General features: G+C 39.2%; 1 protein-coding gene and 1 pseudogene across 2 annotated transcripts in view; one reads left to right on the top strand and one right to left on the bottom strand.

Moving 5' to 3' along the window:
- The window catches only part of CHM (CHM Rab escort protein), a 216,316-nt gene that overhangs the window by 29,944 nt on the left and 162,497 nt on the right, over positions 1-23,875 (top strand). For both annotated transcript variants that reach the window (XM_075538794.1, XM_075538795.1), the window contains 2 exons: positions 5,627-5,699; positions 17,373-17,497. In XM_075538794.1, coding sequence (XP_075394909.1) covers positions 5,627-5,699; positions 17,373-17,497 — 198 coding nt within the window. The remainder of the gene's footprint in view (positions 1-5,626; positions 5,700-17,372; positions 17,498-23,875) is intronic.
- LOC142434877 (small ribosomal subunit protein uS14-like) lies at positions 8,590-8,759 on the bottom strand (annotated as a pseudogene).

Below are 23,875 nucleotides of genomic sequence, written 5' to 3'. Positions count from 1 at the left end.
TATACATCTATCCTTTTATCTACCTACCATTGTATCTTACTATTTTATGCATTTCAAAGTTGCACATATCCAATAAATTCATTTTGAAATACTTCACTGTGAAATCATTAATTAGGGTTCTATGTATAGTTAGTTGTTGTTTTTTCCCCGAAAAATTATAGACAGTCAAATTTACAGACCTTAGGTGTATCATTGGAGAAGTCTTGACAAATACATACACTTTTGTGACTTATAACCTTATCAAGATAAAGAATTATTAGTTCAGAAAGTTCTGTTATGACCCTTCACAGTCAATTTCTCCTACCTCTACATGTATAGGAAACCACTATTCTGATATTTTTTCAACCATAGATTAATTAGTTTAGTTTATTCTAGAAGTCCATATAAATAAAGTTATAGCATATGTACTCTATCTGGAAAAGTCTTCTTTCACTTATAATAGTTTTGTTGTTTATTCTTTGTCATATTGAAGCACATCTATTATGTGACAGTTCCATATCTGTTCTGTTAATGGATTTCTGAATTGTTAGCAGTTCCAGGCTACTTGGAGCTATTAGGAATAAGGCTACTCTGAAAAGAACTGTGCAACTCTTTCTTTGAAACCAGTGGGTCTCTACCTTGTTAAGGCCACGGCCCTTTCATACACTTCCTCATGTTGTGCTGACCCTGCCAACCATAACATTATTTTCATTGCTACTTCATCACTGTAATTTTGCTACTGTTACGAATCCGCTGATCCCTGTGAAAGGGTTGTTCGAGCCCCCACGGGGTCATGACTCACAGGTTGAGGAGTGCTGTTTTAAACCATTTTATTGGCATATACTTCACAACCCATACAGTTCAATAGTACAATCATCACCACAATCAATTTTAGAACCCGTGTGTAACTTTTGTGAACATGTATTTTTGTGTGTGGAAATAACTAGGAATTGATGTACTGGGTCATAGAGTACGTGTATGTGTAGTTTTGTATGAGATTGCGAGAAACTCTCAGACATTTTGCAGGGTGTTTATCAGTTTATATTCTCATAAATGTATGAGAGTTTTAACTATTAACTCCAACACGTGGTATTGTCAGTCTTTAATTTTAGTGATTTTGGTGACAGTGTAGCCATGTCATAAAATTCATATCTAATGATGTAGAGCATCTTTTCATGTGCTTCTTAGCCATTAGTATACCATTCTTTGTGAAGTATCTGCTCAACATTTTAGCTCATTTAAAAACTTGAATATTTATTTTATTGGTGAAATAAAATAGTTCATTATATATTTGGGATACCAGATTTTTGTCAGATATGTTTTATGAATATTTTTCCCTGTTTGCAGCTTGTGTATCCACTTTTTAAAAATAATATATTTTAAGGAGATGATTTTCTTTTTTTATTAATAAATCTTTTTTGGGGGGCTCATATAACTCTTATCACAATCCATACATACATCAAATGAGCAAAGCACCCTTATACATTCGTTGCACTCGTCATTCTCATAATTCACCTTCCACTTGGGTTCCTGGAATCAGCTCGGTTTCCCTTTTTTTCCCTCTCCCCCTCCCTCCCTGCTCTCCCCTTCCCCCTGGTCCCTTAATAGTTTATAAATAATTATTATATCTTATCTTACACTGCCCGGCGTCTCCCCTCACCCACCTTCCCATTGCCCATCTCCCAGAGAGGAGGTTACACATAGATCTCCAAGATCGGTTCTCCCTTTCTACACCCCTTTCCCTCCTGGTGTCGCCACTCCTACCGCGGGTATTGAGGGTTTCGTCCATCCTAGATTCCCTGTGTTTCCAGATCCCTACTGCACTGCTGTACATCCTCTGGTCTAACCAGGTCTGCAAGGTAGAATTGGGGTCATGATAATTGGGAAGGGAGGAAGCGTTCAGGAACTAGAGGAAAGTTTTGAGTTTCATTGTTGCTACACTGAACCCTGAATGACTCATCTCCTCCTCACTACCCTCTGGAAGGGATGTCCAGCTGTCTACAGATGGGCAATGGGTCCCCATCATGCACTCACCCTCATTCACGGTGATGGGATTCCCACCACCACCACCACCACCCCGCCTTTGTTGTTTGAGACCTGGTCTCCTCTGCCCTTCAGGATCACCTATGTTGGTGTGCTGCTTCTGTGTGAGCTTTGTTGCTTCTGGGCTAGATGGCCGTTTGTTTGCTTTCAAGCCTTTAAGTCCCCAGACGCTATATCTCTCAGTAGCCGGGCACCATCAGCCTTCTTCACCCCACTTGCTTATGCACACTTTCGTCTTCAGCGATTATGTGAGGAAGGTGATCATACAATGATTGTTTTTGTTCCTTGGTGTCTGCTACATGGTCCATTCAACACCTTGTATTCACTTAGGCTGTGTGCTTCTTCTCTGTGGGCTTTGTTGCTTCTGAGCTAGATGGCCACTTATTTGCCTTCAAGCCTGTAAGACCCCAGACGCTATATCTTTTTGATAGCCGGGCACCATCAGCTTTCTTCACCATGTTTGCTTACACACACGTCTGTCTTCAGTGATCATGTAGGGAAGGTGGGTATCATGCAATCACCGTTTAGCAGGGCAAGGTGCTATTGTATTGGGGGAGTATGCATGAGGAGGCCCAATGTCCATCTGCTACCCTACTACTGAACCTATAAATATATGCACATAAGTCTATTGCCCCCATAATCATAAATATATTTACATATGTACATATCTGTATTTAGGCTTCTCTGTATGTATTTTGCAGGAGATAATTTTCATTTTGGGAAAGTCTAAGTTATTGATACTTTTTATTGCTTTGTGTGTCCTAAAAAACCATGTGCCTACTTCCAATGTTGGCTTTATTATATAGATTTATTGTTTGTAAGTTGGTGTATGTATTTATAAAAACTTACTTGGATCTTGATACTTTCAACCATTTATCAGTTCTACTTATTTATGACCTGATGGTGAATTAAAAATATTTTAAAAGAAATGTTAACATAATACTAAGATTTCTTCAAGGGAATGGTCAGCAGTGTACAGTATTTTAATAAGTATAAAAGTACACATTTTTATTATAAAATTGTATTTACAAGGGTGTAAACTAAAATAATAACTTCATCTTTGTTTATTTTACTTTAATTCACAATAAAGTGCCCAAACAAAAGAGAACTTTTTCAAAATATTTATTCTATTGAAAGAATTACAAGAAGTTTGGTAACTTCAGATGTTATTCTGGAACGCATGCTACTAGTTCAAATGTGCAAGCTCCAACTTACCAAATGTTTAAAATATTTGAGTTTTTACAAGAGTGCCAAATAAAACCACAGTTTTTCTAGAGATGACATGTTTAGCTAAGTCTGAACAATATAAATCTTTCAGCTATTCTGTGTATTTGTTTTCAAGCCTCTGAAACCAGTAATGGTGCCAATAACAATAAATAAAACAATGAAAGCACTAGAGTCTAACAGTTGACTTATAAGTCAGTTTTCTAAAATATATATATATATCTGATTGTCTTCAGAAAATACATATATTGAGATGGTGATTACAGGCTTTCCCCTCTCCAACAATCAAGAAATTTTCTAGTTTTGATAAGTTTTATATTTAGAGGAGGGGAAGGGATAGCACAAGTGAACTATTCTCAAAGGATATAAGAAGGTATAAGTTACGTGAACAAACCACAAATTCTAACATTTCTCTCCAATTCCTTTTCTGCCTGTCAGTGTGCATCATTTCTTTTCACAGTTTTCTGTAACCCAAGAGATACAGCTTTCTGTACCTGGTATCAAGATGTTAGCAAGTGCTGTCTGTTTGGAATTGCTACTGGAGCTCAAATTATGTCTACCTTTTTAAAAAATGAAATCTGATAAAACCCCAAAAAGCCATTGTATTGCTTTGTGTACATACATTTGCATTGTTTGGAGAAGTAGCAAGCTGTCAGTAAAATAATGATCTATACTGACAAACCTGGTTTCACAGGTGTTTGATTTAGCGATTGCCTTTGTTAAAGCAAAGGTAAAATCCTAAAATCTTATTCTTCAGGCCCACATCACGTTGATTGAAGTGAAATATATTAGAGGTTTGATAGCCTATTTAGTAACATTCTGAGTGGGCAATTATCTTCAAAAAGTTCATGGAAACGGAATTACAAGATAATAGAATTTCTCTTGAACATTTTCAAGTCTGCTCCGTATTAAAAATTTTAGTTCCACCCTGGGGGACAGACAACAGAAAACTTGGTAAAGGGAGATGTCAGACAGTGTAAGAGATGACAAAATAATAATAGTAATTTAGAAATTATCAAGGGTTCATGGTGGGGCCTGGGGAAGGAGGGGAAAAATGAGGAGCTGTTATCAAGGGCTCAAGTAGAAAGTAAAAGTTTTGAGAATGATGATGGCAACAAATGTACAAATGTGCTTGACACAATAGATATATGTATGTGTTGTGATAAGAGTTGTACGAGCCCCCAATAAAATGATTTTAAAAATTTATAATTTCATTTAAATATTTTTCTATTTAAGATAATTTATTAGAGAAAGATATAAATATAAAACAAATTAAACTGAGAATTTTTCCTCACCCCAGAAGTAAAGTAGATGCCATAGGTAGTATTAGGTGTACTTAGGGATCCATCAAGCACAGTCAATAAATGTGAGTAACTCTGCAAATATTGCCTAATATACAGTACATGATTTAAAGAGTTCTAATAGTCACACCTCTCCTACTTAATGAAGTTAATAACATATTCAGATCCCATAAGGTTTATCTAATTCTAGTGGGAGAACTTCTCAGTTCTCTAAAACCGATCTTTTCATGACTTTGGAGTGAAGAACAACTCATCCAGTTATCATTAGGAATTTTATTCATAATACCACAAATACCTTAATGCGAAAAATGCTTTTCCAAGATCTGCATGTATATTTGGTTCTGAAGCCTCAGAATGACACTGGGCATTTCACCAAATCTAAGCCCAACCCAACCCATACTATCTGGCCAATTCTGACTCATAGTGAGTGACCCTTTTAGGGTATCCAGTACTCTAAATGTTTACAACAGACACTTTCTTCCTCAGAAAGGCTGGAGGGTTTGGACTATTGATCCTATGGTTAGTGAGTAGCTCAATGCCTAGTCCACAGTGCTATCAGAACTCCTTACTAAATCTAAAGTAGCCAATTATGTAGTGTGTGTATACACACATGCACACGTACACACTCATCCACACACATTCTGTGGGGGAAGAATTTACAGATGATGGTGGTGGATCTAGCACATAGAAAAGTTAGCTATATTCATTGGCTTTATCTGAAATCTATCAAAGTTTTCTTCCAAATCATTTTTTAATCTAAGAATCATATGTTCATGATTCATGTTATACACTCAGCGTGTATACCCAGATGTTCGCCATCACATTACCAGTATTATGTGATGAGCTGAGAATGCTCTAGGGAGCTCCATGTGCTTTTTCAAACTCCCTCTATAGAGTTACCCCTTATGAAAAGTGCTATTTAAAATTGGAGAAGTCTTCTTTCATTTCAGTCTACTACTTCCCCCAGCTGTACATACCCTTGTGTGCTCTTTTGAGTTCAGAAGTACCACTACTGGGAAGATTTGTGACTTGGTCTGATGTCCTTTTACTTTTTTCACTTTCATTTTGTATTGTTACAGGCGAAGCTACTATGGAGGAAACTGGGCCAGCTTTAGCTTTTCAGGACTACTGTCCTGGATAAAGGAATACCAGGTAAAGTTTTTACCTTTTAATTTACTGTGTTGTATTTTGTGTCATATAATAACAGTATGGAAGAAACCCCCTGTCATACAAAATTGATACCTTGTCTATTCCCTTATTATAAAACTATTATGGACAATTATCTTTGCAACTAATGATTTTCCAATGTCTTCATAATGTTTGTTTTTGTTATGTGCCTTTTAGTTAGATACGGCGCCTAGCAACCCTGTACACAACAGAACAGAACGCTGTCTGGTCCTGTACTATTCATTCTCCCATCATTGCTATGTTTAAGCTCCTTGTTGGAGCCATTGTGCTAGCCTATCTCATTGTGTTTTCCTCTTTTTCTTGCTGACCTTCTACCTTAGCAAGCACGATCATCTTCTCCAGGGACAGGCCCCTCTTGATAATAGAGACAAAGTATTCCAACCTTGTTTCTAAGTAGCATTCTGATGGTATCTGGGGCAGTTCACAGTACTTTGTCATTGTTCTTTGCCAACACCATAATTCCAGTGCATCAGTTCATGGATCTTCTCATTCATTATTTACCAGTCAGTTGAATTTTAGATGATTGAGAATGCCATGGCTTGGGCCAGGTGTGGCGTAGTCTTCAAAATGACTTATTTGTCCTTAAACACTTTAAAGAGGTCTCGAGCAGCAGATTTGGCCATTCCAATACAACCTTTAATTACTGACTGCCTCTCGGAGCGTTAATTGCAAATCCAAGTAAAATGAAATCTTTGATAACTTCAATTTTTCTGCGTTTATCATGATCTTGTCTTGGGCCACTTGTGACGAATTTTGTTTTCTCTATGTTGAGGTACAATCCATACTGGAGTCTGTGACTTTTGATTTTCATCAAGGACTCTTAATCCTTGCTTTTTTCAAGCAAGGTTGTGTCAGCTGCACATCAAAGATTGTTAATTAGTGTTCCTCCAATCTTAGATTATGTGGTTAGCACAAAAATTGAATACCGTGTATTCTCATGCATAAGCTGAATTTTTCAGCACATTAAAAATTATTTTATTGGGGACTCGTACAACTCTTATCACAATCCATCCATCCATTATGTGTCAAGCCCATTTGTATATTTATTACCCTCATCAGTCTCAAAACATTGGCTTTCTACTTGAGCCCTTGGTATCAGGCCCTAATTTTTTCCCCACCCTCACTGCTCCCCCCTCCCACATGAACCCTTGATAATTTATAAATTGTTATTATTTTGTCATATCTTATACTGTCTCCCTGTCATATCTTACGATATCTCTCTTCACCCACTTTTCTGTTGTCTGTCCCCCAGGGAGGAGATTATTTGTAGATCCTTATAATCAGCTCCCCCTTTCTACCCCACCTTCCCTCTACCCTCCTTGTATTGCAACTCACAACACTGGTCCTGAAGGGATCATCTGTTCTGGATTTCCTTTGTTTTTGGTTCCTATCTGTGCCAGTGTACATCCACTGGTCTAGCCGGATTTGTAAGGTAGAATCGGAATCATGATAGTGGGGCAGGGAGGAAGCATTTAAGAACTAGAGGAAAGTTGTATTTTTGAACGTTGCTACGTTGCACCCTGACTGGCTCGTCTTCTCCCCATGACCCTTCTGTAAGGTGATATCCAGTTGCCTACAGATGGGCTTTGGGTCCCCACTCCCCACTCCCCCCCATTCACAATGATACGATTTTTTGTTCTTTGATGACTGATACCTCATCCCTTCAACACATCATGATCATACAGGTTGGTGTGCTTCTTCCATGTGAACTTTGTTGCTTCTGAGCTAGATGGCCACTTGTTTACCTTCAAGTCTTTAAGACCCCAGACACTATGTCATTTGTTAGCCAGGCACCATCAACTTTCTTCACTACATAAGCTCATGCACACATTTTTCTTCAGTGATCGTGTTGGGAAGGTGAGCATCATGGAATGCCAATTTAATAGAACAAAGTGTTCTTGCATTGAGGGAGTACTTGAGTGGAGGCCCAATGTCCATCTGCTACCTTAATACTAAACCTTTAAATATATGCACATAGATCTATTTTCCTATCATCATAACCTATTAATATATTTACATATGTACATGCCTGTATTTAGACCTCTATAAATGCCCTTTGCCTCCTAGTTCTTTCCTTTATTTTCTTTTACTTTCCTGTTGTCCCACTATCGCACTCAGTCTTCATATGGGTTTCAGTAATTTGTCTTGGTTACATTGCCCTTGATCAATCCCTACCAGGCCTCCTACCCACTCCTTGCCACTGATTTTGGGTCACTTGTTGTTCTCTTATCACTACATTGATAAACACCACTCCTTTCCTCTTCCTCCCCCTCTCCCATGTCCCCTCAGAACCATCTGTCTGTTGTTTTCTCCTCCAGACTGTTTTTTGCAGCCTATCTTATTTAGATAGACTTGCAGAGATAATAATATGCACAAACAACCAAGACAGAGAAGTGAAAAACAAAGCGACAAAATAAAAGAAAATGACAACAACAACAACAACAAAAAAAAAACCAATGACAAGAAAAGTAAATAGTTTAAGGTCTGTTTGTTGACCTTTAGGAGTGTTTTCCGGTTGAGTCTGATGGGGTGCCAGGCCCTGTCCCCAAAGTCTATTTCTGGTACTCCCTTGGGATTTCCTTGCTCTGTTCCCCTTGCTCTTCTGTTGCACGCCCTGTTTTGCCTTGGTGTGGTGGGGTCAGATAGGGCGCAGCCCTGACACTGTGTCTCCAGTGTTGTCCCCAGTAGGGCTATGGGTCAGTGAGGAATGTTGTATCTCATAGTGGGGCCAGCAACATGGTCTTCTTTGTTTCAGCACATTTTTTTCAGATGAATTTAAAAAATTTTATGTACACATAGTTGGCATTGTTTCTTCTTTTGGGTAGCAGTGTTGGATTGCCTATCCAAAGCTAACTTAGTCCAGCTTGATGAAGCTGAAATCCTTCTTGTAATGACGGAAACATTGACAGTACATATTGAGGCTGTATTTCCGGATCAGACCGTGCCGTTTGAGCACACGTGGCAAGAACTGGAAGCCTGGCTGAATTTTCGCGGGTGGCTCCAGGAGAGCTGCTGGTGACCCATTTTGTTTCCAGGCTCTCTCCAAGGCAAACGGCTGTTTCAGCACATTTTAAATGCAGTTTTTGTGGTAAAATTACGTGTCCCGGCTCATATTCAGGTCGACTTATACTCTAGTACAGGCACCCTCAAACTATGGCCCGTGGGCCACATGCGGCCCGCCAAGAACATTTATCTGGCCCGCTGGGTGTTTTTACCCTGTTTGTTTTTTTACTTCAAAATAAGATATGTGCAGTGTGTGCATAGGAATTTGTTCATAGTTTTTTTTTTTAAACCAGCGAGTCTGAGGGACAGTGAACTGGCCCCCTATTTAAAAAGTTTGAGGACCCCTGCTATATGGTAAATAAGGTGAAAAGATACATTTCCCATTTTAAATCCTACAGCATCCCTTTGTTCTGTTAGGAGCAACTGCTGCTTGTTCCACTTCCAGGTTATGTATGAGCACAATTAAGTATTCTGGAAATTCTATTCTTTGCAATGTCATTCATTATTTTTTATGGTCCACATAGTTGAATATTTTTGTACCATTGATAGAGCAATAGTCTGATATTCTGTGCTTTCATTTAGGATTTATCCTGTCAACAAAGCTATCCCTCAGTCTACATTCTTGAATTTTAGGCAGTTCATTTTCCATGTACTGATGAAACTATTTGTGAATTATCACCTACAAACTCTACTTGTGTGGGATATTAATGACATTGTTTGGGAGTAGTATTGTTGTATCACCTTTCTTTAAAATTGGTGCAGATATAAATCTCTTAATGTTGGTTCCTTCCAAATTTCAGGTAGCTTTCTTCCAAATTTATGGCATAGACTCGTGTTTCCAGAGCTGAATTGGCCTGTTGAAACATTTTAATTAGTATTCCATCAATGTTTGGAGACATGCTTTTCACCAGTGCCTTCAGCGCAGTTTGGACTTCTTCAGTATCATTTGTTTTTGATTACGTGCTCCTCCTTAAAGTTGTTCTATGTCCACCATTTTTTTTAGTTCTATAACTTCTACCTTCCCTTTATGCTTCAGCATCATTCAATATCTTGCTTATGGAAGCCTCCGATATTGCTACTCAGGGCTTTACGTTGTGCTTTACGTGTCTTGACTTAAGAAATACTTTGTCTGTGCTTCCCTTTCAGTTTTATAACTCCAAGTCCTTGTACACTTCATTATAACCCTTTACTTGTCCTGTCAAGCCAGTCTGTGAAATTGTCAGTTTAGCATCTTTATGTCATCTCATTTTTTTCCTATGTTCTTCAGCTGCTCCATGTTCCAGAGCAGGTTTCAGAATCTCTTCTGACATCCATTTTGGCCTTTTCTTTGTTTCCTGTCTTTGAAATAAATGTTTGCATCCTTAATGTCATCCCTCGACTCTTGGGTATGTTGGTCATTAATATTCAGTGCATCAAGTATGTTTGTGAGTTAATCTTTAAATGTTGGTGGGATTTGTTCAAGAAGTACCATGGCTCTGGTGGACCTGTTTTAATTTTCTTCAGCTTCAACTTGAACTTGCCCAGGAACATTTGATGGCCTGTTCTGTAGTTGGCAAACCTTGGTTGACTGATGATATTTTCGGTTCTCTCTACAAATACAGTTGATTTGATTCCTGTGTGTTTCATCAGGTGAGGCCCATGTATGTAGTCACTGCTTATGTTGTTAAAAGCAGATATTTTCAAGGGATAAGCTGTTTCTCTTTCAAAATATTATCATACAGTCTCTGTAGTTGTTTTTATCATTAAGGCCATATTTTCTAGCTACCAATGCTAAGTTTTTGTTTCCAACTTTGACATTCCAATCACTAGTATTGGCCAGTTCTTCTTGATAAATTGTAGAATGAAAAAGTTGGCAGCGTTCTTTAATTTCTTCATCATGGACTTTAGTGGTTGCTGTGTAAATTTGAATAACAATCCTATTATCAGGTCTTCTTGTTGTGGTATGGGCATTATCCCATCAAAGACAGCATTGTACTTTCAGATAGATCTTGAAATGTTCTTTTCGATAATGAATATGACACCATTACTTTTCAATTTGCCATTTTAGGAGTAGGAAACCATGTAATTGTCAGTTCAAATTAGCCACTACCAGTCTGTAGGAGAAAGATGGGACTTTCTATTCTCATTAAAGAGTTAAAATCTCAGAGACTCACAGGGGCAGTTCTACCCTGTCCTTTAGGGTTGCTGTGAGTTGGTATTAGCTCAATGGCTGTAAGAATTTGAATGAGACCATTTCAGCTCACTGATGCTAGGATATCGATCTATATACATTCCATATCATATTTTGAAGGCTAACAATTTTCCTAAATTCATATTTTGTACATTTACTTTTCAATTGTTAATAGAGATTGCAGCTGTTCCATCTTGTTTTACATCTAGCTTTTTCAGCAAATGAATTTCTTGAAACTTACTTCATTCACTTTATTAAAGTCACAGCTTTCTTGCAGTCATATTTTGGAACGACTCCTTTGGGTTTCCAAGACGTTAAGTCTTTACAGTACTCTTGCAGAGTGGCTAGTGAGTTCAAGCTTGTGTTAGCAGCTCAATGCATAATCCACTATGCCACCAGAGCTCCTTTTTGTATTATTAGATAGGTTGTAAATTGTATACATTTGATTATAAGGCAAACATTTCCCCCAATATTGTGTCTCAGCAAAATAGTGTAGTCGTAGGCTGTCTCACATATATTATTAATTGCTCTTTCTGTTAGTTTATTTTTAAAGTGAAGACAGTGACTTTAGGAAGACACATACTTAAGAATTATGTTTGTCATTAGTTTTCTTGGTGTGTTCATAGAGGTCACTTGATAAAATCAATAAGTATAATGAAAAAGTATGGAAAGAAATCTAATATACATTTTCTGTTTTTCTTTTAAAAAGTAAGATCTTTTTATTATTATTATTTTTTTATTGGGAGCTCTTACTTATAACATTCCTTCAGTCACATAAAACGGTATTGTACAATTGCTACCACAGTCGGTTTCAGAACATTTTCTTCCTTTTTTTATATAGATGGCATATAATATTTTAAAAGTACCATTAAACAATGTATTATTTAAGGTTAAGTATAATATGAGGGGATTTTTTAAGTGTAGAAAAAAATGAATTAAAATATAATGGCATCTTCCCACTTTACCCCACTTCTTCTTTTAAAAAAAAATTATTTTATTTGGGACTCATACACCACCCATCTCGATTCACACATACATTAATTATGTAAAGCACATCCGTACATTCGTTGCCCTCATCATTCTCAAAACTGTTGCGCTCCACCCAAGCCTCTGGAATCTGGGCCTCATTTTTTCCCCTCCCTCCCCAATCTCTCCTTCCTCATGAACCCTTGAAAATTTATAAATTATTATTTTGTCATATCTGGCTTTGTCCCACATCTCCCTTCCCCTACTTTTCTGTTGTATGTCCCCCAGGGAGGAGGTCAAATGCAGGTCCTTGAAATAGGTTTCTCCTTTCCAAGCCACCCTCCATATGCCCTCCCAGTATCGCCACTCACTCCACTGGTCCTGAGGGAATCATCCGCCCTGGCTTCCCTGTGTTTCCAGTTCTCATCTGTACCAGTGTACCTCCTCTGGTCTAGTCAGGCTTGCAAGGTAGGATTCGGATCATGACAGTGGGGGGTGGGGTGGGGGAAGGAAACATTTAGGAACTAGAGGAAAGTTGTAATTTTTAACGTTGCTACGTTGCACCCTGACTGTCTCATCTCCTCCCCACGACCCTTCTGTAAGGGGATGTCCAGTAGCCTACAAATGGGTTTTGGGTCTCCACTCTGCACTCCCCGGCTCATTCATTATGGTAAGATTTTTGTTCTGATGATGGCTGATATGTGATGCCTCGACACCTTGTGATCACACAGGCTGGTGTGCTTCATCCATGTGGGCTTTGTTGCTTCTGTGCCAGATGGCCGCTTGTTTACCTTCAAGCCTTTAAGACCCCAGATGCTATCTCTTTTGATAGCCGGGCACCATCAGCTTTCTTCACCATATTTAGTTGTTCACCCACTTTGTCTTCAGCAGTTGTGTTGGGAAGGTGAGCATCACAGAATGCCAATTCAATAGAAGAAAGTATTCTTGCATTGAGGGAGTACTTGAGTGGAGGTCCAATGTCCCTCTGCTGCCTTAATACTAACCTTATAAATATATGTACATAGATCTATTTCCGCATCCTCATGTATAAATATTTTTGCATATGTATATGTCTTTATCTAGACCTCTATAACTGACCTCTGCCTCCCAGCTCTTTCCTCTATTTCCTTTGACTTCCCTCCTGTCCCACTATCATGCTCACTACTCACCAGGGTTTCAGCAATTCCTCTTATTTATGTTGCCCTTGATCATGGCCAACCAGGCCTCCCACACCCTTTTCATCACCGATTTGGATCGCTTGTTGTTCCCTTGTCCCTGGGTTTATGAATACCACTACCTTTCCCCCCACCTCCCCGTCTCCCATGTCCCCACGGAACTATTGGTTCCGTTGTTTTCTCCTCCAATTGTTCATCCAGCATATCTTATTTAGACAGACCTGCGGAGATAGTAATATGCACAAACACAAGGCAGAGCACAGCCAAGCAACAATATACAACAAAACAACAACAAACCCATGACAAAAACAAAATAAAACACAAGAAAAAAAGCTTGTAGTTAGTTCAAGGATTGTTTGTTGCCCTTTAGGAGTGTTTTCCAGTCCAGTATGTTTGGGCACCACGCCCTGGCCCCAAAGTCCACATTCCGCTTTCCCTGGGGACCTCACCGCTCCATTCCCTTGCTGTTTTGTTGCTCCTTCTTAATGTTTTGCCTCCGTGTGGCAGATCCGATCGAGTGCAATTCCCTCACTGTGTCTTTGGTGTTGTCGCCTGAAGGGCAATGTGTTGGTCTGTGAGGGATGTCGTGCCTCATAGTGGGGCCGGCCATGTGGTTTTCTCTGTCGACTGGCTGTTCTAATCGGGAATATCAACCTCGTGGCCTGGTGGGCCATGATGTGCTCCACTCTCTCCTCCTCCCCCTTCCTCTGCTCTCGTGTTCTCCAATCAGATATGTCCCTCTTCCAGAGCTGTAGATTCAGAGCCATCCTTTGATATAATTTCTTCTGATTGTAGGGGCAGATGTCCCCTTAATAGTTGGGGCTGGCGTCGGCCCCCCAGAACGCTCCACTGGTTCCCTACTCTACACTGGCATGTTGCATTCACATCTTGGAGCATCCAGTTGAAGTCTGGTCCTTCTTTCCCTGTTGAGACAGAAACAATATCCTCCCCTTGGGTGGGTTAGTACCCTGTGCCCCCTCTATCCTTTTCTTTTTTATTATTACTATTTTTTTTCCTTTTCCTGCCTCCTTTTATAGTTGTCTACCATGTGTATCCCTGTATTTGGTCTGGTCCCTGCCATAGTACCTGGTCCTCACCCCAGGGATATTTGTATACTGTAGCTTTTTCCCTATACCCCATTTGCCCTTTTTTTTTTAAGGCTTACTTCAGCAGCCTTTCAAGTATTTCTATATTTAAGTTAATGCTATCTTGAAGGCTGTTTTCTCTTTTTTGCCCTCTGGGTGAGGTTGTTTTATGTGGTGGTCTCTTATTTGTGCTTGGTGGGTGTTATTCTTCTGCCCATACTGGGTTGGGAAGCATCTTTTGTAGTTCTGGGTTTCTTCTAACATATTCTTTGAGTTTTTCCTTGTCTTGTAAGACTGTTACTTCTCCGTCTATCTTGATCACTAGATTGTAGCCTTCAGTCTTTTCTCTGCTTATCATGATCTTACTTCTTGGTCCATTTGTGAGGATTTTGGTTTGCTCTAAATTAAATTATAATCTTTATTGAAGGCTACAATCCTTTATCTTCATCAGCAAGTGCCTCAAGTCCACACTTTCAACAAGCAAGATTGTTAGTAACTCTTACTTCAATCATCCTGGTACTGCATTCTTCTCCATGTAGTATAGCTTCTCTGATTATTTTCTCAGAATACAGATTGAATAATTATGGTGAGAGGCTACAACACTGATGCACACCTTTCCTGACTTTAAACCATCCAGCATTCCCTTCCCACAACTGTGTCTTGATCCAAGTGCAGGTTCCTCATGAGCACAAGGAAGTGTTATGAAATTCCCATTCTTTTGAAGCCTATCCATACTTTATTGGGGTTGTTGAAAATCCATCTTTGTTTAGTAGCCAAGAGCTGAAGAATAGTAATAGCTAAGATTTAATGCTTACTGTGTGACAAGAACCATACTAATCTTTCTAGTTGTACTAATTTAATTCACTTGTTTGTAGAACATAGAAAGTATCTCTATAGATAACAAAGGCATTGATGTCAAAGATGCAGCAAAAAACTCAGCTATGATGGGTACATAAAATGAGAAGTTGTAGAACTAAGCAGTGTTTCTAAAATATGATTTTTTATAGTAATTCAAGAAAGTAAATGCTGTAGACAGTTGATTTTTTATATCTAAATTATCTATTTAGGTTGATATGCTTTCTTTTGAAAATTGTATCATTGGGAAATATGTAGAAGGATCACCTCAGAGCCCTAGTAATGCTCAAGGCTCGATATTGTCGAGCTAACTACAAGGATCATCTACTATATGGATAGATTTAATAGTTCTTCTAGAAAATTACATCTAAGTTCTCAGAAGTAAAAAATACCCTGGTTGTTGGAATAGAAAACTTTTGGTGAATGAAGATTAAAAAAAAATATTTGGCAATGGGTTATTTGTTTTTAATGTAAAGTTGTAAGTCTACCTTTATTTTAATGTTTTTTTAGTCCACACCAATCATGCCATTTATTTCTTCAATTTCATTACATCGTGCATTGTCATTTTTCATACTCTAGTGATCCTTTGTCAGTACATACAAAATTACTGTATTTTAACTCCCTTTTAAATTTTCTTAAAATGTTTATTTGTACATAGCATTATATTTGATAATAACAGCTGTCTTCAACTACTTTTCTCCATTTAAAAGTATTTTTAAAATAATAATTATAGATTTATAAAATATTTATATTTAGAAATTATCAGAAATTAAACATCCCAAACAAATGACACCGTCGTAGTACTATTTCACCACTGTTTTTTGAGTGTGTTTAATACATTAGTTTTTTTCTCCTAGAGAAAAAACTACCTATCAAATAGGTTAAAAAAATGGACCATTGGCATTTTTGAAAAGTATATCTTGATATCTTCAAAAATTTCCTGTAGTCAAATACTGAGCTAAAATATAATTTTCTACGCAATACGTAATTAGGAATTCTTTCAAATTTATTGGATTACTTTCGACCCTTAGTGAAGATTGTTTCATTCTCTGTGATTAAAAAGAGCAAAAATAAAGTTAAATTGAGATCACACACTGTTAGGCTGGGTTGACTAGAGAAACAAATCCATTGATACATATGTATAAGAAAGAAATTTTTATCTAAGAGTAATTGTATATTAAGAAAACACCCCTGGGGCAGGGAATGTATGGATGTGCTTTATACAATTGATGTATGTATATGTATGGATTGTGGTAAGAGTTTTATGAGTCCCTAATAAAATGTAAAAGAAGAAAAGAGAAAAAAATGATTAGGGCAAAGACTGTACAGATGTGCTTTATACAATTGATGTATGTATATGTATGAACTGTGAAAAGAATTGTATCAGCCCCAATAAATTGTTAAAATAAATAAATTAATTAATTAAAAAAAAAAAGAAAACACCCCAGCCCAGTCCAGTCCAGGTCAAGTCCATAAGTCCTGTACTAGTCCATAAATCCCTCTTCAAACTCATGCAGCACATACAGTAACGCAAAATGCAGGAAGATCACTGGCAAGTTGGTGGGAAGTCTTGTGGATCCAGCGGTAGTAGAAGCATCTCAGAGCTGGCGTGGGTCTCCACTTGGCAATTCCAGCTCTGCGAGTGTGGCTCTTCAACAGGAAGGGGAAGCAGAAAGTGGGGCTCCTTGCAGGTCTCCAAGTGGCTTTCCAGCAGGAAGGTGCAACAGTGAGAAAGTGTGTGGCCCACCTCTAGGGAGAAAGAGAGGATGTTCCCAGAATCCTCATGAGAAGGCCATGTCCGCACAGAAGCATCTTCAGGCTGTGACCGGATTTACAGCCTAGACTCCACCCCTACACTTACTTATGAAGTTGATATGAAATTATGTAACTATCATATAAACACACCTCAAAACCAAAACACCTTACCATTTAATTTATTCCAATTCATAATAACTCTATTGGGGGGAGTTTTAACTGCTCCTTAATGCTTCCAGGACTGTAGTTCCTTACAGGAGGAGACAGCCTCATCTTTTTCCATAGGAGCAGCTTGAGTGTTAGAACTGCTGACTTTGCAGTTAGCCTAGCACATAACCCACTACACTACTAGCTCTCCTTCACTGAGATCATAGTCAAAATCATGAATGATAAATCTGTTAATGCTAAGAGGTTATATACTTTTATATAGTGTTGTTTTTGTTGATTTTCAGACTATAAAGCAGGGATCAGTGATTGTGAACCTCCTTGTTTTATGGTGCTGAGTACTTTTCACAAGTGCCATTGTTTTGATTTAACCTTTGTATATAGGAGGGATAAAAATCATCTCAGAAAAGTACAGCTTTTGATTACTTTTTTAATGCAAATTTCTTATTTGTGTTTTCTTTAGGAATTCAATGATTCTGTGAATGAAAACCAGGCATGGCAAGAACAGATTCTTAACAATGAAGAAGCCATTGTTCTTAGCAGGAAGGACAGAACCATTCAACACGTGGAAGTGTTTTGTTATGCCAGGTATGAAAAATAATTATTTAGGACACACTAAGTTAATAGCTTCTTAGTCACACTTCTTTAGACGAAGCTAGAAAGAAGACTTTATATAACATTGGTTGTTTGTTATAAATCATACTAGTATATTGATTTTAGATTTTTAAAATAATGTATCATTCCACTTTCTTTGTTTTTGGGTAATAATAATAATGATTGCAACATCTTTCCTTCAAAGAGCTTTGTAGGTTACCTAGCTCTTTGAAATATTTGATAATGAAAACAATCTCACACAATGGTAAGGTAGTATTACTTACTGAGGTAGGTAGTTTATTATGCCAAGCTGGCCGATAAACACGTGGTGTTACTTGGAGGGTGGAGGGATAAATGGCTCAGTGAGCCTCACCTTTCGAGTTTCGGATCTCTTGCTTTCTGATGGTCGGACCAGAGTGAAGCTGCCTTAGTAGTTCCCTGCTTCAGGTTGCAAGGCTGACTTCCTGCAAGACATCCCCAAGGAGAAGCCACCTGGAACTACCCCGAAGCAGCCCTGGGTGCTGGAGTACCCATGTGGAGACCCCTACCAGCGCTGAGATGTTTACACATTCACTGACTTGGCTTTCCACCTGCAAGTGGCGTCATTGCGTCTTTTTTTTGAGATGGAGGAGGATTTTGTGGATCAGTGTTGGACATATGGGTCAATGTTGGACTTGTGGGCTTGGGCAACATTGGATTGGGATGTTTTCTTGATGCACACTTACCCTTTATATAAAACTGTCTCTTATATATGAGTTTCTGTGGATTTGTTCCTCTAAAGTACCCAGAGTAATGCATTATGGTACTTTGGGAATGGGCTACTGGAGAAACAAATCATAAGATGGAGAGTAGACCTCTCCCTCATGAAAGTTTTTCTTCTTTGTCTAGCCAGAGGTCAGGTAAAGCCACACTGTTTACTTGGTTGTTTCTGGGAAAATATGGGAAGTATAAAAATAGAAAGTTTGTAAGCCCACTTGCTTCAGCCATTAAATTTTGATCTTTAGATGGGTTTAGGCCACGCCTGTAAAAAAAGCTTTGAAAAGCTATGCCCCACCCAGTGCTTTGGAGTACTCAGGAAGCAGTAGTCTTTGTCAGAAGCTAGAAAAATCTGGAACCATGAAGAAAACTCCTCTTTGGGACTGATTTTTAAAGAGAGCCTGTGGGCAGGCTGAAATGCTTGCTACGTGACCACCTGAATCTACTTGTTGAGTGGAAGTGGGAGAAATGCAGCAATAAGAGATGGGTTGCATTTGGCCTCTGACACCTGTGGACTTGGTTTACAGGGGGAAAAAAGAGAAGTTGAAAGCGGGTTGACTGGTCTGAAGTTCATGACCTAGCTAGCACGAGGGGGACAGGCTTGTTAAGTATTGGTGAGAACCCATGGTCTAAAGCAGGGGTCCTCAAACTTTAAACAGGGGTCCTCAAACTTTAAACAGGGGGGCAGTTCCCTCAGACCCGTTGGAGGTTCGGACTGTAATTTTAAAAACAACTATGAACAACTATGAACAGATTCCTATGCAAACTGCACATATCTTATTTTGAAGTAAAAATGCAAATGGGGCAAAAACACCCAGCAGGCTGGATAAATATCCTCTGCGGGCTACAGTTTGAGGTCACCTGGAAAGGCAAGGTGACTAATGGGCACCCTGTGGAGGCTGAGTGAGGCAGCCCACATTGAGTTGACCAGAACCTGACCAGGTGGAGATTTTTGAGCCTGTGAACTGGTGCATATTATTGCTGACTTTGTGGATGGCCTGCCGTATTTGACTTTGCTTATGGACGCAGACTTGACAAGGTTCAAAGTAGAACGCAGACTCTTCATGTCGAAAAATATGATTGTCTTCTCAGAGAACTGGGCTGTATATAAATTGGATACTCAGAATTGGGGGGATAATGGCATGAAGTGGTTGGCTTACAAACTTTCATAGATGGGGGAATATATTCACAGGATTATAGGATTAAGGTGTAGGTATTACTTAATCTAAATTGTGAAGCCAAAGAATTATGTACAGGTGCCAGGTTGGCAAGGGGTTGGTAGGTAGTTTATTGTGCAGGCCGTTAAACACGTGGGGTTAATTGAAGGGCAGAGGGATAAACGGCTCAGTGAGCCTCGCCTTTCGAGTTCTTGAGTCTCTTGCTTTGTGATGGTCAGACCAGGGTGTAGCTGCCTTAGTAGTTCCTTGCTTCAGGTTTCAAGGCTCACTTCCTGCAAGACATCCCCAAGGAGAAGCCGCATGGACCTACTCTGATGCAGCCCTGGGTGCTGGAGCAGCCGTGTGGAGAACCCTGCCAGTGCTGAGATGTTTACACATTCACTGACTCAGCTTGCCTTCTGCAGTTGGAGTCATAGTGTGTGTTTTGTGAGATGGAGGAGGACTTTGTGGATTGGTGTTGGACATATGGGTTCATGTTGGACTTGTGGGCTTGGGCAGCATTGGATTGGGATGTTTTCTTGATGCACACTTAATCTTTATATAAAACTGTCTCTTATACATGAGTTTCTGTGGATTTGTTTCTTCTAAGTACCCAGACTAATACTGATAGGACAGTTATCTCAGACAGATTCAGAAATTTGCTGAATGTTACATAACTTGGTAGGTGACAGCCATATTTAAGAGTTTCGGAAAGCCAAAGATTAAAATGTTGGACTTTTTATTTCTTGTCCGGTGTTCTTTAACTTATCATCCTTCCTAGGTAGAATGCTTCATAGTGTTAAAGAAGATTCTAATTTTGAATTTTAAAGCCAAAGGAAATTTGGATGGTCATATAATATTATATGTCTCTTTCCAAGTTAGAGTGCTTAGTTTAAAAACAATTGAAATAGATACTTTTATTTCAACTTTTCATGATGGTTGTAATCTACAGAAGTCTAGAACATCAGATTGCTAAGCATTTCAAAAGCCATCAAAGCTTGCAATCCAGCACACGTAAGATCTTTCACAGTATCCTCTGTCATCTCACATATCCTTTTTTCTTAGGATGCAGTGGTAGGAAATAAGCCTGATACTACTGATTTATTTCTTACCGATTTTGTATATCTTTAGGTAAGTAGGATCCCTCACCCCTGCTCTACCCCATGCACATACAGCTAACAATGGCATATAATTTGCTGCAAAAACAATTTGAACTTTCATATATATATGATAATTTGGATGAAGCTAAATGCCATTCAATATGAAAAGTACAGCCTACTGACATTATTTAACACTAATATTGACAGATTTATAAAAGAAGGTGAATTCAGGGGAGAAACCATATGCTTTAATGTAACCAAGAATATATAATTGATGTCTTTGGTTTTGTGGTCCATGAATACCATTTAACTAAAAAAAATTTTTTTAAAGGCAATTATACTTTGACCTTTAGAGAATTCTTTTTTTGCTTAATTTCTCATGGTTATGGGGCTTATTAGGGACTGTAACAGGTTAGACTTCAGGATTCCAAATGCCCAGGAGCACTTCTTCTCAGCTGTGTCCATAGGCTTACCTCTCTCTGGACCTCAAGCTCTAAGCCACAGGTCCTCTGCCCTCTTTGGACAATGTGCTAAATCTCTTTTAGTGTTGCCAACACCCTGCTCCACAAGTGAGCCTTCTGTCTCAAAGCACTCAGATTTCCTGCTTCTTTCCCCGGAAAGCCTACCACTTTTTTGTGCTCTTGGTTCTGCTGCTGCTACCTCTCTCCTGTCATTTCTCTGCTTCTCCTTTGCTTTCACAGCTCTCTGTCTTCTGGACTTATATCAGGGAGCATGGGATCTAAAGGACACAGTCCACCCCTGACCCTTCTTTTTTATAGGAGTGAGCTCTTCCTCCTTTCTGTTTCTGAGATGGCTCATTTTAAATCCAGTGTGATGGCAGATCTGACCAATCCCCACTTTATCATTCCATACACCCTGTTTACGTGGTCCTACAGAGATGTGGCTAGAACATATGACCCCTAACTCTTCTAAACATTGTCCTTTTATTTCGTTGATGAATAACTTTCCTCCTCTTTTACAGTTACGTGTGCAATTAGTTTTATGCAATCACAATTAACCTTGTCAGCAACCACGCCAAACTAAATCCTAAATCCTATGAGCATCTTTTCCCACCTGAGGAGTTTTTTGTTCTATGTTGTAGTCTAAAACCATCAGATCTCTACATCCCGAGGAGGATAAGAATCACCGTTAGCACAAAGCTGGTTCTTAGGCGGTAGAGGTCAAACATGTTCAGCATCTCCAACTGTAACATACTTCTGACGCCACCTCCCACATGGCACTCTCTGTTTCTTTGCTGGGATTGATAATTCCTTGCAATGGCCTCATAGACCGTACTCACAATTTTATGGTTCATTGGGGAAATAAAAAGCTTCAACTTAGGATGAGAAAAAAACTTGGAAACTTGGAAGTAACAGGATACAACTCAGGAGACAGGATACAATTCTTCAGACAGGACAATTCCCAACCAAGAGAAGCTCTGAGCTTTAAAAAAAAATAATTTTATTGGGGGTTTGTACAACAGCTCTTATCACAATACATCCATCCATGTGTCAAGCACATTTGTACATTTGTTGCCACCATAATTTTCAAAACATATTCTGTCTACTTAAGCCCTTGGTATCAGCTCCTCATTTTCCCCCCCTCACCCTTGATAATTTATAAATTATTGTTTTTTCATGTGTTGCACTGACCAATGTCTCCCTTCACCCATTTTTCTTTTGTCTGACCCCCAGGGAGGTGTTTGTATGTAGATCATTGTGATTGTGTCCCCTTTTCTCCCCCCATCTTCCTCTTAACCTCCTTGTATTGCTAATTTCATTATTGGCCCTGAGGGGATTATGTGTCCTGTATTCCCTGTCTTTCCAGCTCTTATCTGTACCTGTGTACATGCTCTCATCTAGCCAGTTTTGTAAGGTACAATCAAGGTCATGATTGTGGAGCATTAAAGGGGAGCATTAAAGAACTAGAGGAAAGTTGTTTGTTTCAACGGGGCTATACTGCACCCTGACCTTCATTGTGACTCTTCCGTCAGGGGATGTCCACTTGTCTACAAATGGGCCTTGGGTCTCACTGTGCACTCCCCCTCATTCACATTGATGTGATTTTTTTGTTCTGGGTCTTAAATCCCTAATACCTGATCCCATCGACACCTCATGATCACACAGGTTGGTGTGCTTATTCCATGTGGACTTTGTTGCTTCTCAGATAGACGGCCGCTTGTTTATCTTCAAGCCTTTAAGACCCCAGATGCTATATCTTTTTTTTTAAGATCATTTTACTGGGGGCTCTTACAGGTCTTGTTTCAATCCATACATCAATTGTATCAGACATATTAGGACATATATTGCCATTGTTCTTTTCTAGATATTTACTTTCGATTGAGCCCTTTGGATAAGCACCTCTCCCCACCCCTCGTGTCCCCTTGATAGATTATAGATTGTTATTATTTTCAGATCTCATACCAACTGCTATCTCTTTACTCTTTGATTCCTTTTATTCTTACCCTGGAGGGGTGTAGGTGGTTATGTGCCATTCATTGTGATTGGTACCCTATTCCTCCCCACCTCTCCCCCCTGTCCCCCTACCCTTTTGGTATTGCTGTTCCCATTCCTGTTCCTGAGCTCCGTGTGTCATGAGCTTTATCTCTTGCCTATGCTTATGTACATGCTCCCGTCCAGTCCAGAGTGGGGAGCAGCACTGGGGTCATGATAATGGTGGGGGATGAGGAGTCTCAAGTGACCAGAGTTATATTGCACATTCCATCAGTGCTCTACTGCACCAATTGACTCATTCCCTCACTGCAGATCCTCTGTGGGGGGATGTTCCATTGTCCACAGATGGGCTTTGGATCTCCACTCCGACTCCTGTCAGTCTCACCAATGCAGTTTTGTTTGTTAGTTTGTTGTTTGTTATGATTCTTCTGATGCCTGTTACCCAGTCCCAATGATACCTCATGATTGCATCGACTGGTGTGCTTCTTGCATGTGGGCTTTTTGCTTCACTCTTGGATGGCTGCTTGTTCAACTTCAAGCTTTTAAGACCCCAGATACTGTATCTTTTAATAGCCAGGCACCATCTTCTGTCTTCACCACATCTGCTTATGCACCCATTTTTGTCTTCAGCGATTATGTGTGTCATTTTATTCGAACAAAGTGTTCTTGGCATTGAGGGAGTGTATACGCTGAGGCCCAAGGCCTGTCCGTAGCCTCAGTGTATTGCCTTATAAATATATGTACATAGGCCAATACCTTTGTTTTTATGGCTTAATGTATTTACATAAGTACACACCTTTGTTAATACCTCTATCTATAGCTTTGCTTCCTTCAGCTTTCCTCTGTTCCCTTTTGCTTCCTCCTGCCCCACCGTCACGTTCCCTCTTTTTCAATCTCTTAGTACAT

This window comes from Tenrec ecaudatus, chromosome X (assembly GCF_050624435.1).
Source record: "Tenrec ecaudatus isolate mTenEca1 chromosome X, mTenEca1.hap1, whole genome shotgun sequence".
NCBI lineage: Eukaryota > Metazoa > Chordata > Mammalia > Afrosoricida > Tenrecidae > Tenrec > Tenrec ecaudatus.
The sequence above is the reverse complement of the archived record's forward strand: the minus strand, read 5'-3'. Positions and strand labels throughout refer to the sequence as shown.